Raw genomic sequence first — 16,424 nt, forward strand, 5'->3', positions numbered from 1 at the left:
TGGGTGAGGTGAGTGAGGAAGCGCTTTCGCGCATGCGCGGAAGCGGGAAAGGACGGCGCGTGCGCGCGGGGAGGGGGGGGCCCCCCTCCCTCTTTTCGCCGGAGTCACGTGACGGCGGCGGCGGCGGCGGGAGAAAGAGGCGGGAAAGGCGCGCGCAGGGGGAAGGGGGGGGGAGGCGCCCCCTGGCGGCGGAGGAGGGGGTGTGTGTGTGTAATTAATTAGCGGCGGTAATTAATGAGGTAATTAATGGCGTAATCGATTAGGGAAAGGGGGGTTAATGGAGGGGGGGGTGTCCTGGGGGGGGTAATTAGTGCGGGGGGGGTGTTTAATTAGGGAGGGGTTAATGAGGGAGGGGGTTAATGAGGGGGGGTTAATTAGTGAGGGGGTAATTAGTGAGGGGGTAATTAGTGAGGGGGTTAATAAGGGAGGGGGGTTAATGAGGGAGGGGGTTAATGGGGGGGTTAATTAGTGAGGGGGTAATTAGTGAGGGGGATAATTAGGGAGGGGGTTAATGGGGGGTTAATTAGTGAGGAGGTAATTAGTGAAGGGGTAGTGAGGGGGGTTAATTAGTGAGGGGGTTAATGAGGGAGGGGGGTTAATTACAGAGGGGGTTAATTACAGAGGGGGTTAATTGGGGAGGAGTTAATGAGGGAGGGGGTTAATGAGGGGGGTTAATTAGTGGGGGGTAATTAGGGGGTAGTGAAGGGGTTAATGAGGGAGGGGGATAATTAGGGAGGGGGTTAATGGGGGGGTTAATTAGTGAGGGGGTAATTAGTGAGGGGGTAATGAGGGGGGTTAATTAGTGAGGGGGTTAATGAGGGAGGGGGTTAATTACAGAGGGGGTTAATTGGGGAGGAGTTAATGAGGGAGGGGGTTAATGAGGGGGGTTAATTAGTGAGGGGGTTAATGGGGGAGGGGGATAATTAGGGTGAGGGGTTAATGAGGGAGGGGTGTGAATTAGGGAGGGGGTTAATTAGGGAGGGGGTTAATTAGTGAGGGGGTAATTAGTGAGGGGGTAATTAGGGGGGATAATTAGGGTGGGGGGTTAATGAGGGAGGGGTGTTAATTAGGGAGGGGGTTAATTAGGGAGGGGTTAATTAGGGAGGGGTTAATGAGGGGTTAATTAGTGAGGGGGTAATGAGGGTGGGGGATAATTAGGGTGGGGGTTAATGAGGGAGGGGTGTTAATTAGGGAGGGGTGTTAATTGGGGGGTTAATTAGGGAGGGGGTTAATGAGGGAGGGATTAATGAGAGAGGGGGTAATTAGAGGGTTAATGAGGGAGGTGGTTAATTAGGGAGGAGGTTAATGAGGGAGGGGTTAAGGAGGGGTGTTAATGAGGGAGGGGGTTAATTAAGGAGAGGTTAATTAGGGAGGGGGGTTAATGAGGGAGGGGGCTAATTAGGGAGGGGGTAATGAGGGGAGTAATGAGGGGGGGTTAATGAGGGGGTAATTAGTGAGGGGGTAATTAGGGGGTAATTAGAGGGTTAATGAGGGAGGGGGTTAATGAGGGGGTAATTAGTGAGGGGGTAATTAGGGGGTAATTAGAGGGTTAATGAGGGAGGGGGTTAATTAGAGGAGGGTTAATTAGGGAGAGGGTTAATGAGGGAGGGGTTAAGGAGGGGTGTTAATGAGGGAGGGGGTAATTAGGGAGGGGTTAATGAGGGAGGGGGCTAATGAGGGAGGGGCAATTACAGGGTTAATTAGGGGTAATTAGGGAGGGGGTTAATTACTGAGGGGGTTAAAGAGGGGGCAATTGGGGAAGGGGTTATTTAGTGAGGGGGTTAATTACAGGGTAATTAGGGAGGGGGTTAATTAGGGTAATTAGGGAGGGGGTTAATGACAGGGTTAGTGGGGGTTAATTAGGAGGGGTAATTAGGGAGGGGGGTTAACTAGGGAGGAGGTTAATTGATGACAGGGTTAATTAGTGAGGGGAGTTAATTAGTGAGGGGGTTAATGAGGGAGGGGCAATTAGGGAGGGGGTTAATTAGGGAGGGGGTAATTGGTGATGGTGAGGGGGTTAATGAGGGGAGCTAATTAGTGAGGGGTAATTAGTGAGGGGTTGATGACAGTTAAATAGTGGGGGGGTTAATTAGGGTAATTAGGGGTAATTAGTGAGGGGGCAATTAGGAAGGGGGTTATTAGGGAGGGGATTAATTACAGGGTTGATTAGTGAGGGAGTTAATTAGGAGGGGCAATTAGGGAGGGGGTTAATTAGGGACGGGGTTGAGTTGTAATTGGGGTAATTAGGAAGGGGGTAATTAAGGGGGGATGGGGTTAATTGGGGGTTGATTAAAGGGGTAGTTAATTAAGGGGGGTAATTGCTGGGGTAATGGGGTTAATTAATGTGAGGGATAATTAATGGGGTAATTAATGATGGGTTAATTCGTGGGGCAATTAATGGGAGTTAATGGTGATTAATGAGGGGGTTAATTAGTGGGGTAATTAATGGAGACTAATGAGCTTTGTTGATGATGGAATTAATGGGGTAATTAAGGGGGGCAAGTGGGGTTAATGAGGTGCTAATTAATGAGGGCTAATTAATGAGGGCATTAACTGATGGCGTCATTAAGACAGAGCAGTTAATTAGAGGATTAATTAATGGGGTAACTAAGGGGGGTAATTAACGGTGAATTAATGAGGGGGTTAATTGAGGGGGTAATGAAAGGGGGCTAATGAAGGGTTAATTAATGAGGTGGTTAATGAGCAGGGTAATTAGGGGAGCTGATTAACGGGGGTTAATGAGGTAACAGCCCTAATACAGGTTAATTAATGGGGTAATTGAGCTAATGGCGGTTAATGAGTGGGCTAATTATGAGGGGTTAACGAGGTTTAATTAATAGGTGTTAATTAATGACAGGGTTTATTAATGAGGGGATTAATTAATGGAGTTAATTAATGGCGGCTTTATGGAGCTAATGGGAGAAGTTAATGGCTGTAATTAACGAGGGGTTGATTAATGATGGTGTTAATTAATGAGGACTAATGGCTTAACAAGAGGTTAATTAATGGGGGTTAATTAATGGCAGCTAATTGAGGGGATTAATGGTGGTTAATGAGTTTACTAACGAGAGGGGTAATTAATGGGGGGGTCAGTGAGGGGCTTAATGAGGTAACGGATAATTAATGGGTTTCTAATGAGCTTAATGGTTAATTAATGACAGTGAGAGGCTTAATGAGGGGGTAATTAATGGCGATAATTAGTGGGTTTATTAATGAGGGGGTTAATTAATGAGGGGGTTAATGAGGGGTGATGAGGGTTAATTAATGAGGGGGATTAATAAGGGGGTTAATGAGGGGAATAAGAGGGTTAATTAATAAGGGGTTAATTAATAAGGGAGGTTAATGAGGGGCTTAATGCGAGGATTGAGGTTGAGGGGACTAAATGAGGAACTAATTAATGAGAATGCTAATTAGCGAGGGGTTAATTAATGAGGGGTAATTAACGAGGGGTTAATTAACAAGGGGGTTAATTAATAAGGGGTTTAATTACTGGGGTTAATTAATGAGTGGTTAATTAATGAGGGAGTTAATTACTGGGGTTAATGAGGGGGTTAATGGGGGTTAATTACTGGGGGTTAAAGAGCAGGTTAATTAACAAGGGGGTTAATTAACAAGGGGGTTAATTAGGGGTTAACAAGGGGTTAATTAACGAGGGGGTTAATTAACAAGGAGGGTTAATGAAGGGGTTAATTAATGAAGGGGTTAATGGGGGTTAATGAGGGGGGTTGATTACTGGGGGTTAATGAGGGGGTTAATTAACAAGGGGGTTAATTAATGAGGGGGTTAATGGATTAATTAACGAGGGGGTTAATTAACGAGGGGGCTTAATGAAGGGGTTAATGAAGGGGTTAATTAATGAAGGGGTTAATTAATGAAGGGTTTAATGGGGGTTAATGAGGGGGGTTAATTACTGGGGTTAATGAGGGGGTTAATTAACAAGGGGGTTAATTAATGAGGGGGTTAATGGATTAATTAACGAGGGGGTTAATTAAGGATGGGGATGAATGAAGGGGTTAATGAATGAAGGGGTTAATTAACAGGGGTTATTTACCGAGGGGGATTAATTAACGAGGGGGGTTAATTAACGAGGGGGGTTAATTAACGAGGGGGGTTAATTACCGGGGGCGAGGGGACGGCAGGGGGAGGGGGCGCAATTCCCCGGGGGGGGTAATTAATCCGGGGGGGGTTAATTACTCCGGGGGGGGTTAATTACTCCGGGGGGGTGTTAATTACTCCGGGGGGGTGTTAATTACTCCGGGGGGGGTGTTAATTAATCCAGGGGGCGTTAATTAACGGCCGCCCCAATTAACCCAGGCCACGCCCACTTGCCGCTTCGCCTCCTTTTATTAACAAAACCCCCCCCAACCCCCCCCCCAAAAACCCCTCCCCCACCCCCGCCCCTCCCCCCACCCCCGCCCCTCCCCCCACCCCCCTCTTTATTGGTTTTAATTAATCACTAATTAATTAATTTTTTCGAAAGGGGGGGGGGGGGAAGGGGGGGAAATTTTCCGGCGCTTTCGTCACATCTTACAATATTTATATAAATACCGGGTGGGGGGAGGGAAAAAAACCAAAAAATCATAAAAATAAAAAAGAAAAAATAAAATAAAAGAGGGGGGAGGGGCCGCCCCTCCCCCCCCCTCCCCTCCCCGCCCCCTTTTTTTTCATTCATTAATTAATTAACGAATTAATTAGTCGGAGTCGGAGGTGGGGGGCAGCATGGGGTCGGCCAGGAGGGGGAAGGGCGCCGTCGCTTCCTCTTCCTCTTCCTCCTCGTCGTCGTCGTCTTCCTCTTCCTCTTCCGGGTGGGGGAGGGGCGGGCGGAAAGGTGGGGGGAGGGGCGGGAAAGCGGCCCCGCCCCCCGCCCCTCCCCCCATCAGCGCCGCCATCTTGGAGAGGGTCAGGCCTGCGGCGGGGGGAGGGGCGGGGGGGGAGGGGAGGAAAGGCTGGGGGGGGGGGAGGGGTGGGGAGGGGGGAGGGGTCAGTGACTGCGTCCTGATGGGGGGAGGGGCAGGGAAATGGGGGGGAGGGGAACCCGGGGGGGGGGAGGGGAGCCCGGGGTGGGGGGGAGGGGCAGGGAAATGGGGGGGAGGGGCAGGGAAATTGGGGGGGAGGGGCAGGAAAGGGGGGGAGGGGCACATAAATTGGGGGGGGAGGGGGGCTTGGACACAGGGGGAAGGGGCAGGGTAATGGGGGGGGGAGGGGAACCTGGGGTGGGGGAGGGGAGCTAGTGGGGGGGGAGGGGAACCTGGGGGGGGAGGGGCGCTTGTATGGGGTGGGGGAGGGGCCCGTGAATTGGGGGGGGAGGGGCAGGGTAATGGGGGGGGAGGGGAGGGGAACCCGGGGGGGGAGGGGGAGGGAAATTGGGGGGGGGAGGGGCAGGGAAGGGGGGGAGGGGCGGTGGAATTGGGGGGGGAGGGGCACCCGGGGGGGGGAGGGGCACCCGGGGGGGGAGGGGCGGGGAAATTGGGGGGGAGGGGCAGGAAGGAGGGGTGGGGGAGGGGCACATAAATTGGGGGGGGGTGGGGGGCTCGGAGATGGGGGGAGGGGCAGGGAAATTGGGGGGAGGGGCGCTTGTATGGGGTGGGGGAGGGGCACGGTAATGGGGGGGAGGGGCACGTGAATTTGGGGGTGGGGGGAGGGGCAGGAAAATTGGGGGGGGAGGGAAATTGGGGGGGGAGGGGCAGGGAAATTGGGTGGGGGAGGGGCGGTGGGGTTTTGGGGTCCCTCCCCCCCTCCCCCCCCCCCCCCCAAATTTTTTTTTTGGTGGGGGTGGGGCGGGGGGAGGGGCTGACCGGCAAGAAGCGGGGGTCGCCGGCCAGGTCGGGGCGCGCTGACATCATCGGCGGCGTCTCCTTAGGGGGAGGGCCGCGATTTTCGGGGGGTCCCCCCCCTCCCCCGGCTTCCCGTAAGCCCTGGAGGCAGCGCAGCTCCAGCTGTGGGGGGGAGGGGAGTTAATAAAAACAAAAAACCCCCAAATTTGCCGTTTTTCACCCCAAAATCCTCCCAAATTTGGGCAAAATTTCTCACCTCCACCAATTTCTTGCTGGTTTTTTTCGGGGGGGGGGCGGCGGGGTCGCGCAGCGCCCCGTTGGGCGCCGGCCGCTGCTTCTGGAAAGTCAACTTCAACCCTTCCTCCTGCGCAACGAGGGGGGGACCCCAAAATTTAAGGGGGTTCCCCCCCAAAAAAAATAATAATTTATTAATACGGCGGCCCCAAATCGGCCGGAAATCGCCCCAAAAATTAAATTAAGAACGTACGTCTTTGATCTGGACGGTGAATTCTTTCTCCGGGTGCCGCGGGCGGGGCGGGTAAAGGGGGGGTTCGGGGTTCGGGGGGGCGGAGGAGATTTGGGGGTACCCCCCCCCTCCCCCAGCCCCGAAATCCTCGGCGAGGACGAGCCGGCAGATCAGGTCCAACCGTCGGAGAAGAGCTCGTTCCTTTTTTTTTCCCCCAAAAAAAAAGAAAATTTGGGGTGAAATTCAGCATTTTTACAAGTTTTTGGGGTTCGGGGGACACCCCCCTAGAAAATTTTGGGGGGTTTTTGGGGGGTTTTTTGGGGGGTTTTGGGGGGTTTTTTGATGCCCCCCCCCAAAAAAAAAAAATTGGGGGGTTTTGGTCCCACCTTGGGCCACTCGTGGAGGTGGGGGAGGGGCGGGGGTGGGGGAGGGGGGGCCCCCCCCTCGCCGGAAGTCGGGGGGGACCCCACTTCCTCTTCCTCTTCCTCCTCTTCCTCCTCTTCCTCTTCTTCTTCCTCTTCTTCCTCTTCTTCCTCTTCCTCCGCTCTACAGGAAGGTTCCGGGCCTGGAAGGAGAAAGAGAGGGGGGGGGCGGGGTTTAAAGGAGGCCACGCCCCCAAAAAAAAGGGGAGGGGCTTAGGATTTGGGGGGGGCACCCCAAAAAATGGGGGGGGGGGTGGGGGGTCACCCAGTTTTGGGGTGGGGGCACCCAAAGGGTGGGAACCCACCAAGGGCCGGAGCCGCTCCGTGGGTTACGGAGGTTATAGGCGGGGTCCGCCAGGAAGTTTTGGGGGCCCCCCCAGGAAGTTTTGGGGTCCCCCCCCCAAGAAATTTTGGGGTCCCACCAGGAATTTTGGGGTCTCCAACCACATTTTGGGGGTTCCCCACCAAAATTACGGAGGTTCTTCATGGATTAAGGGGGTTCCCAGATGGTTTCTGAAGGTCCTACAAGAACGGATGGGATCCCACCAGGAATTTTTGGGGTCCCCCCAGAAATTTTGGGGTCCCACCAGGTTTTTTGGGGTCCCACCAGGTTTTTTGGAGTCTCCAACCACATTTTGGGGGTTCCCCCCCAAAATTACAGAGGTTCTTCATGGATTAAGGGGGTTCCCAGATGGTTTCTGAAGGTCCTACAAGAACGGATGAGGTCCCACCAGGAATTTTTGGGGTCCCCCCACAAATTTTGGGGTCCCACCAGGTTTTTTGGAGTCTCCAACCGCATTTTGGGGGTTCCCCACCAAAATTATGGAGGTTCCTCATGGATTAAGGGGGTTCCCAGATGGTTTCTGAAGGTCCTACAAGAACGGATGAGGTCCCACCAGGAATTTTTGGGGTCCCCCCAAGAAATTTTGGGGTCCCACCAGGTTTTTTGGGGTCCCACCAGGTTTTTTGGGGTCTCCAACCGCATTTTGGGGGTTCCCCACCAAAATTACGGAGGTTCCTCATGGATTAAGGGGGTTCCCAGATGGTTTCTGAAGGTCCTACAAGAATGGATGAGGTCCCACCAGGAATTTTTGGGGTCCCACCAGGAATTTTGGGGTCCCACCAGGAATTTTGGGGTCTCCAACCGCATTTTGGGGGTTCCCCACCAAAATCACGGAGGTTCCTCATGGATTAAGGGGGTTCCCAGATGGTTTCTGAAGGTCCTACAAGAACGGATGAGGTCCCACCAGGAATTTTTGAGGTCCTACCAGTTTTTTTGGGGTCCCACCAGGTTTTTTGGGGTCCCCCTGAGATTTTTTGGGTTCCCCCTGAGATTTTTTTTTTTGACGATCCCTCACCCCTCTCCTCCTCGCTGTCCTCGTCGCAAGAAGACGATTCGGAAACGGACGCCGACAACTTCTCCAGCTCCGAATCTTCGTCCTCGACGGGAGGCGGAGGAAGGACGGCGGGACGTCCCAGAAGATTTTGGGGTGGTTGAGGCGACGGGGTCCCCCCACCCTCGGTTCGAGAACGAAGATAACGCCACCTCGCCGCGACGAAAGAAAATTCGGGATCTCCTAAAATGGTCGTTTCGGGACGAAACAAACCGTGACGAGCAGCTCCGCGGAGAAGTTCTCCATCGTGATGACCACGTTCCCACCAAGGTGGAAGATCCGGACCGGGAGGTGGACATGAGGCCAAACGAACGAGAAGAAACGGGTGACGGAGAACTTGTTCGCGGAGGAGACGCAGGAGGGAAAGACGACGAAGACCGCGAGAAGCTCGGACGGCGGAAACGGGAGAGACGGGGACGGAAGGATCCGGAGGTTCTGGAGAAGGTGGGAGAGGGTCAACGGGTGACTTTGGGGAAGGGGGGGAGGAAGGGCGCGGGGTGGTCGGGGAGAGCGGTGGGGGGTGAAGACCACCAGGGAGATGTCCTCAACCCCATGGAGATGCCCTCAACCCCCATGGAGACGCCCTCAACCCCATGAGAAGACCCTCAAACCCCATGGAGATGTCCTCAACCCCATGGAGATGCCCTCAACCCCCACGGAGATGCCCTCAACCCCCATGGAGATGCCCCCAACCCCATGGAGATGCCCTCAACCCCCATGGAGATGCCCGCAACCCCATGGAGATGTCCCCAACCCCATGGAGACGCCCTCAACCCCATGAGAAGACCCTCAAACCCCATGGAGATGCCCTCAAACCCCATGGAGATGTCCCCAACCCCATGGAGATGCCCTCAACCCCCATGGAGATGCCCCCAACCCCATGGAGATGCCCCCAACCCCATGGAGATGTCCCCAACCCCATGGAGATGCCCTCAACCCCATGGAGATGCCCTCAAACCCCATGGAGATGCCCTCAACCCCATGGAGATGTCCCCAACCCCATGGAGATGCCCTCAACCCCACGGAGATGTCCCCAACCCCCATGGAGACCCCCTCAACCCCATGGAGATGCCCTCAAACCCCATGGAGATGCCCTCAAACCCCATGGAGATGCCCCCAACCCCATGGAGATGTCCCCAACCCCATGGAGATGCCCTCAAACCCCATGGAGATGTCCCCAACCCCATGGAGATGCCCTCAAACCCATGGAGATGTCCCCAAACCCCATGGAGATGCCCTCAACCCCCATGGAGATGTCCCCAACCCCATGGAGACGCCCTCAACCCCATGAGAAGACCCTCAAACCCCATGGAGATGCCCTCAAACCCATGGAGATGTCCCCAAACCCCACGGAGATGTCCCCAACCCCATGGAGATGTCCCCAACCCCATGGAGACGCCCTCAACCCCATGAGAAGACCCTCAAACCCCATGGAGATGTCCCCAACCCCATGGAGATGTCCCCAACCCCATGGAGATGCCCTCAAACCCCATGGAGATGTCCCCAACCCCACGGAGATGCCCCCAACCCCACGGAGATGCCCCCAACCCCATGGAGATGTCCCCAACCCCATGGAGACGCCCTCAACCCCATGAGAAGACCCTCAAACCCCATGGAGATGCCCTCAAACCCATGGAGATGTCCCCAAACCCCATGGAGATGCCCTCAACCCCATGGAGATGTCCCCAACCCCATGGAGATGCCCTCAAACCCCACGGAGATGTCCCCAACCCCATGGAGATGTCCCCAACCCCATGGAGATGCCCTCAAACCCCATGGAGATGTCCCCAACCCCATGGAGATGCCCCCAACCCCACGGAGATGCCCTCAAACCCCATGGAGATGTCCCCAACCCCACGGAGATGTCCTCAAACCCATGGAGATGCCCTCAAACCCCATGGAGATGTCCCCAAACCCCACGGAGATGCCCTCAAACCCCATGGAGATGCCCCCAACCCCATGGAGATGCCCCCAACCCCATGGAGATGTCCTCAACCCCATGGAGACGCCCTCAACCCCATGAGAAGACCCTCAAACCCCATGGAGATGCCCTCAAACCCATGGAGATGTCCCCAAACCCCACGGAGATGTCCCCAACCCCATGGAGATGTCCCCAACCCCATGGAGACGCCCTCAACCCCATGAGAAGACCCTCAAACCCCATGGAGATGTCCCCAACCCCATGGAGATGTCCCCAACCCAATGGAGATGCCCTCAACCTCATGGAGGTGCCCCCAACCCCACAGAGGTGCCCCCAACCTCACAGAGGTGTCCCTCACCCCATGGAGGTGTCCCCAACCTCACGGAGGTGTCCCCAACCCCATGGAGACGCCCTCAACCCCATGAGAAGACCCTCAAACCCCATGGAGATGCCCTCAACCCCATGGAGATGTCCCCAACCCCATGGAGATGCCCTCAAACCCCACGGAGATGTCCCCAACCCCATGGAGATGTCCCCAACCCCATGGAGATGCCCTCAAACCCCATGGAGATGTCCCCAACCCCATGGAGATGCCCCCAACCCCACGGAGATGCCCTCAAACCCCACGGAGATGTCCCCAACCCCACGGAGATGTCCTCAAACCCATGGAGATGCCCTCAAACCCCATGGAGATGTCCCCAAACCCCACGGAGATGCCCTCAAACCCCATGGAGATGCCCCCAACTCCATGGAGATGTCCTCAACCCCATGGAGACGCCCTCAACCCCATGAGAAGACCCTCAAACCCCATGGAGATGCCCTCAAACCCATGGAGATGTCCCCAAACCCCACGGAGATGTCCCCAACCCCATGGAGATGTCCCCAACCCCATGGAGACGCCCTCAACCCCATGAGAAGACCCTCAAACCCCATGGAGATGTCCCCAACCCCATGGAGATGTCCCCAACCCCATGGAGATGCCCTCAAACCCCATGGAGATGTCCCCAACCCCACGGAGATGCCCCCAACCCCACGGAGATGCCCCCAACCCCACGGAGATGCCCCCAACCCCATGGAGATGTCCCCAACCCCATGGAGACGCCCTCAACCCCATGAGAAGACCCTCAAACCCCATGGAGATGCCCTCAACCCCATGGAGATGTCCCCAACCCCATGGAGATGCCCTCAAACCCCACGGAGATGTCCCCAACCCCATGGAGATGTCCCCAACCCCATGGAGATGCCCTCAAACCCCATGGAGATGTCCCCAACCCCATGGAGATGCCCCCAACCCCACGGAGATGCCCTCAAACCCCACGGAGATGCCCCCAAACCCCATGGAGATGCCCCCAAACCCCACGGAGATGCCCCCAAACCCCACGGAGATGCCCTCAACCCCCACGAGAAGACCTTCAACTCCACCGGGAGTTGTCCGTCCCCCCCCCCCACCCAACCCCGATCTCGGGGCGTCCCCCGTACCGTCTCCAGGGGCGGGCGGCAGTCGGCAAACCTGCCGGCACATGGCGACGAAACCGTGGAAGAACTTGGTGAGGTTCTCGTCCGTCTTCTTCTCCAACCTGGCCAAGGTCCGGAATCGACCCCATCGAAAACGACCACCCTCGGGATCGAATTCCACCCCAAAACTCGAGGCCACCCGGTAGAAATCGGCCTGTTCTCGACGGGTCCACCTGCACCCCAAAAAAAATAGAGAGAGGTCTTTTTCGAAGGGTGGACAACCCCCCCCCCCCAAAAAAAAAATTCCAAAGATGGAGGTCCCACCACCCCAAAACCTCATGGAGAAGGTTCCTGGAGCCCAAAAACGTCATTTATGGGGTGCCACCACCCCAAAATGTCACTTATGGGGTGCCACCACCCCAAAAACGTCAGTTATGGGGTCCCTGCACCCCAAAAACCACCAGGGATGGAGCTCCTGCAGCCCAAAGATCTCAAGATGGAGGTCCCTGCACCCCAAAAACTCATGGAGAAGGTTCCTGGAGCCCAAAAATGTCATTTATGGGGTGCCACCACCCCAAAAACGTCACTTATGGGGTCCCACCACCCCAAAAATGTCACTTATGGGGTCCCACCACCCCAAAAACCACCAGGGATGGAGCTCCTGCAGCCCAAAGATCTCAAGATGGAGGTCCCTGCACCCCAAAAACTCATGGAGAAGGTTCCTGGAGCCCAAAAATGTCATTTATGGGGTGCCACCACCCCAAAAATGTCAGTTATGGGGTCCCACCACCCCAAAAACATCAGTTATGGGGTCCCACCACCCCAAAAACGTCAGTTATGGGGTCCCACCACCCCAAAATGTCAGTTATGGGGTCCCACCACCCCAAAAACATCAGTTATGGGGTCCCTGCACCCCAAAAACCACCAGGGATGGAGCTCCTGCAGCCCAAAGATCTCAAGATGGAGGTCCCTGCACCCCAAAAACTCATGGAGAAGGTTCCTGGAGCCCAAAAATGTCACTTATGGGGTGACACGACCCCAAAAACGTCAGTTATGGCGTCCCACCACCCCAAAAATGTCAGTTATGGGGTCCCACCACCCCAAAAACCACCAGGGATGGAGCTCCTGCAGCCCAAAGATCTCAAGATGGAGGTCCCTGCACCCCAAAAACTCATGGAGAAGGTTCCTGGAGCCCAAAAATGTCAGTTATGGGGTGCCACCACCCCAAAAAAGTCAGTTATGGGGTCCAACCACCCCAAAATGTCACTTATGGGGTGCCACCACCCCAAAAACGTCACTTATGGGGTCCCACCACCCCAAAAACATCAGTTATGGGGTCCCACCACCCCAAAAACGTCAGTTATAGGGTCCCTGCACCCCAAAAATGTCACTTATGGGGTCCCACCACCCCAAAAACCACCAGGGATGGAGCTCCTGCAGCCCAAAGATCTCAAGATGGAGGTCCCTGCACCCCAAAAACTCATGGAGAAGGTTCCTGGAGCCCAAAAATGTCATTTATGGGGTGCCACCACCCCAAAAACGTCAGTTATGGGGTCCAACTACCCCAAAACGTCACTTATGGGGTCCCACCACCCCAAAAACATCAGTTATGGGGTGCCACCACCCCAAAATGTCACTTATGGGGTGCCACCACCCCAAAATGTCAGTTATGGGGTCCCACCACCCCAAAAATGTCAGTTATGGGGTCCCACCACCCCAAAAACGTCAGTTATGGGGTCCCACCACCCCAAAATGTCAGTTATGGGGTCCCACCACCCCAAAAACATCAGTTATGGGGTCCCTGCACCCCAAAAACCACCAGGGATGGAGCTCCTGCAGCCCAAAGATCTCAAGATGGAGGTCCCTGCACCCCAAAACCTCATGGAGAAGGTTCCTGGAGCCCAAAAATGTCATTTATGGGGTGCCACCACCCCAAAAACATCAGTTATGGGGTGCCACCACCCCAAAATGTCACTTATGGCGTCCCACCACCCCAAAAACGTCAGTTATGGGGTCCCTGCACCCCAAAATCCACCAGGGATGGAGCTCCTGCAGCCCAAAGATCTCAAGATGGAGGTCCCTGCACCCCAAAACCTCATGGAGAAGGTTCCTGGAGCCCAAAAATGTCACTTATGGGGTCCCACCACCCCAAAATCCACCAGGGATGGAGCTCCTGCAGCCCAAAGATCTCAAGATGGAGGTCCTGCACCCCAAAAACTCATGGAGAAGGTTCCTGGAGCCCAAAAATGTCAGTTATGGGGTCCCACCACCCCAAAAACGTCAGTTATGGGGTGCCACCACCCCAAAAACGTCAGTTATGGGGTCCCACCACCCCAAAAACATCAGTTATGGGGTCCCTGCACCCCAAAAACCACCAGGGATGGAGCTCCTGCAGCCCAAAGATCTCAAGATGGAGGTCCCTGCACCCCAAAAACTCATGGAGAAGGTTCCTGGAGCCCAAAAATGTCAGTTATGGGGTGCCACCACCCCAAAAATGTCAGTTATGGGGTCCCACCACCCCAAAAACGTCAGTTATGGGGTCCCACCACCCCAAAATGTCAGTTATGGGGTCCCACCACCCCAAAAACATCAGTTATGGGGTCCCTGCACCCCAAAAACCACCAGGGATGGAGCTCCTGCAGCCCAAAGATCTCAAGATGGAGGTCCCTGCACCCCAAAAACTCATGGAGAAGGTTCCTGGAGCCCAAAAATGTCAGTTATGGGGTGCCACCACCCCAAAAAAGTCAGTTATGGGGTCCAACCACCCCAAAATGTCACTTATGGGGTGCCACCACCCCAAAAACGTCACTTATGGGGTCCCACCACCCCAAAAACATCAGTTATGGGGTCCCACCACCCCAAAAACGTCAGTTATAGGGTCCCTGCACCCCAAAAATGTCACTTATGGGGTCCCACCACCCCAAAAACCACCAGGGATGGAGCTCCTGCAGCCCAAAGATCTCAAGATGGAGGTCCCTGCACCCCAAAAACTCATGGAGAAGGTTCCTGGAGCCCAAAAATGTCATTTATGGGGTGCCACCACCCCAAAAACGTCAGTTATGGGGTCCAACTACCCCAAAACGTCACTTATGGGGTCCCACCACCCCAAAAACATCAGTTATGGGGTGCCACCACCCCAAAATGTCACTTATGGGGTGCCACCACCCCAAAATGTCAGTTATGGGGTCCCACCACCCCAAAAATGTCACTTATGGGGTCCCACCACCCCAAAATCCACCAGGGATGGAGCTCCTGCAGCCCAAAGATCTCAAGATGGAGGTCCCTGCACCCCAAAAACTCATGGAGAAGGTTCCTGGAGCCCAAAAATGTCATTTATGGGGTCCCACCACCCCAAAAACATCACTTATGGGGTGCCACCACCCCAAAAATGTCAGTTATGGGGTGCCACCACCCCAAAAACGTCAGTTATGGGGTCCCACCACCCCAAAATGTCACTTATGGGGTCCCACCACCCCAAAAACTCATGGAGAAGGTTCCTGGAGCCCAAAAACGTCATTTATGGGGTCCCACCACCCCAAAAATGTCACTTATGGGGTCCCACCACCCCAAAAACCACCAGGGATGGAGCTCCTGCAGCCCAAAGATCTCAAGATGGAGGTCCCTGCACCCCAAAAACTCATGGAGAAGGTTCCTGGAGCCCAAAAATGTCACTTATGGGGTGCCACCACCCCAAAAATGTCACTTATGGGGTCCCACCACCCCAAAAACATCAGTTATGGGGTGCCACCACCCCAAAATGTCACTTATGGGGTGCCACCACCCCAAAATGTCAGTTATGGGGTCCCACCACCCCAAAAATGTCACTTATGGGGTCCCACCACCCCAAAATGTCACTTATGGGGTCCCACCACCCCAAAAATGTCAGTTATGGGGTGCCACCACCCCAAAAACGTCAGTTATGGGGTCCCACCACCCCAAAATGTCACTTATGGGGTCCCACCACCCCAAAAACTCATGGAGAAGGTTCCTGGAGCCCAAAAACGTCATTTATGGGGTGCCACCACCCCAAAAATGTCAGTTATGGGGTCCCACCACCCCAAAATCCACCAGGGATGGAGCTCCTGCAGCCCAAAGATCTCAAGATGGAGGTCCCTGCACCCCAAAAACTCATGGAGAAGGTTCCTGGAGCCCAAAAATGTCACTTATGGGGTGCCACCACCCCAAAAACGTCAGTTATGGGGTCCCTGCACCCCAAAACGTCACTTATGGGGTCCCACCACCCCAAAAACATCAGTTATGGGGTGCCACCACCCCAAAATGTCACTTATGGGGTGCCACCACCCCAAAATGTCAGTTATGGGGTCCCACCACCCCAAAAATGTCACTTATGGGGTCCCACCACCCCAAAATGTCACTTATGGGGTCCCACCACCCCAAAAATGTCAGTTATGGGGTGCCACCACCCCAAAAACGTCAGTTATGGGGTCCCACCACCCCAAAATGTCACTTATGGGGTCCCACCACCCCAAAAACTCATGGAGAAGGTTCCTGGAGCCCAAAAACGTCATTTATGGGGTGCCACCACCCCAAAAATGTCAGTTATGGGGTCCCACCACCCCAAAAATGTCACTTATGGGGTCCCACCACCCCAAAAACCACCAGGGATGGAGCTCCTGCAGCCCAAAGATCTCAAGATGGAGGTCCCTGCACCCCAAAAACTCATGGAGAAGGTTCCTGGAGCCCAAAAATGTCACTTATGGGGTGCCACCACCCCAAAAACGTCAGTTATGGGGTCCCTGCACCCCAAAACGTCACTTATGGGGTCCCACCACCCCAAAAACATCAGTTATGGGGTGCCACCACCCCAAAAACATCAGTTATGGGGTCCCACCACCCCAAAATGTCACTTATGGGGTCCCTGCACCCCAAAATGTCACTTATGGGGTCCCACCACCCCAAAAATGTCACTTATGGGGTCCCACCACCCCAAAACCCACCAGGGATGGAGCTCCTGCACCCCAAAAACATCAC

At 54.8% G+C, this 16,424-nt stretch overlaps 1 protein-coding gene across 1 annotated transcript in view; it reads right to left on the minus strand.

Moving 5' to 3' along the window:
- Positions 1–7,853: 7,853 nt before the first annotated feature.
- CHD8 (chromodomain helicase DNA binding protein 8) overlaps positions 7,854–16,424 on the minus strand; it is a 30,156-nt gene continuing 21,585 nt past the window's right edge. Inside the window, exons 27-30 of the mRNA XM_075741342.1 lie at positions 11,488–11,665; positions 8,270–8,491; positions 8,021–8,102; positions 7,854–7,885 (exon numbers count right to left, since the gene is read on the minus strand). Coding sequence (XP_075597457.1) covers positions 7,854–7,885; positions 8,021–8,102; positions 8,270–8,491; positions 11,488–11,665 — 514 coding nt within the window. The remainder of the gene's footprint in view (positions 7,886–8,020; positions 8,103–8,269; positions 8,492–11,487; positions 11,666–16,424) is intronic.

This window comes from Balearica regulorum, unplaced genomic scaffold (genome assembly GCF_011004875.1).
Source record: "Balearica regulorum gibbericeps isolate bBalReg1 unplaced genomic scaffold, bBalReg1.pri S35, whole genome shotgun sequence".
Lineage (NCBI taxonomy): Eukaryota > Metazoa > Chordata > Aves > Gruiformes > Gruidae > Balearica > Balearica regulorum.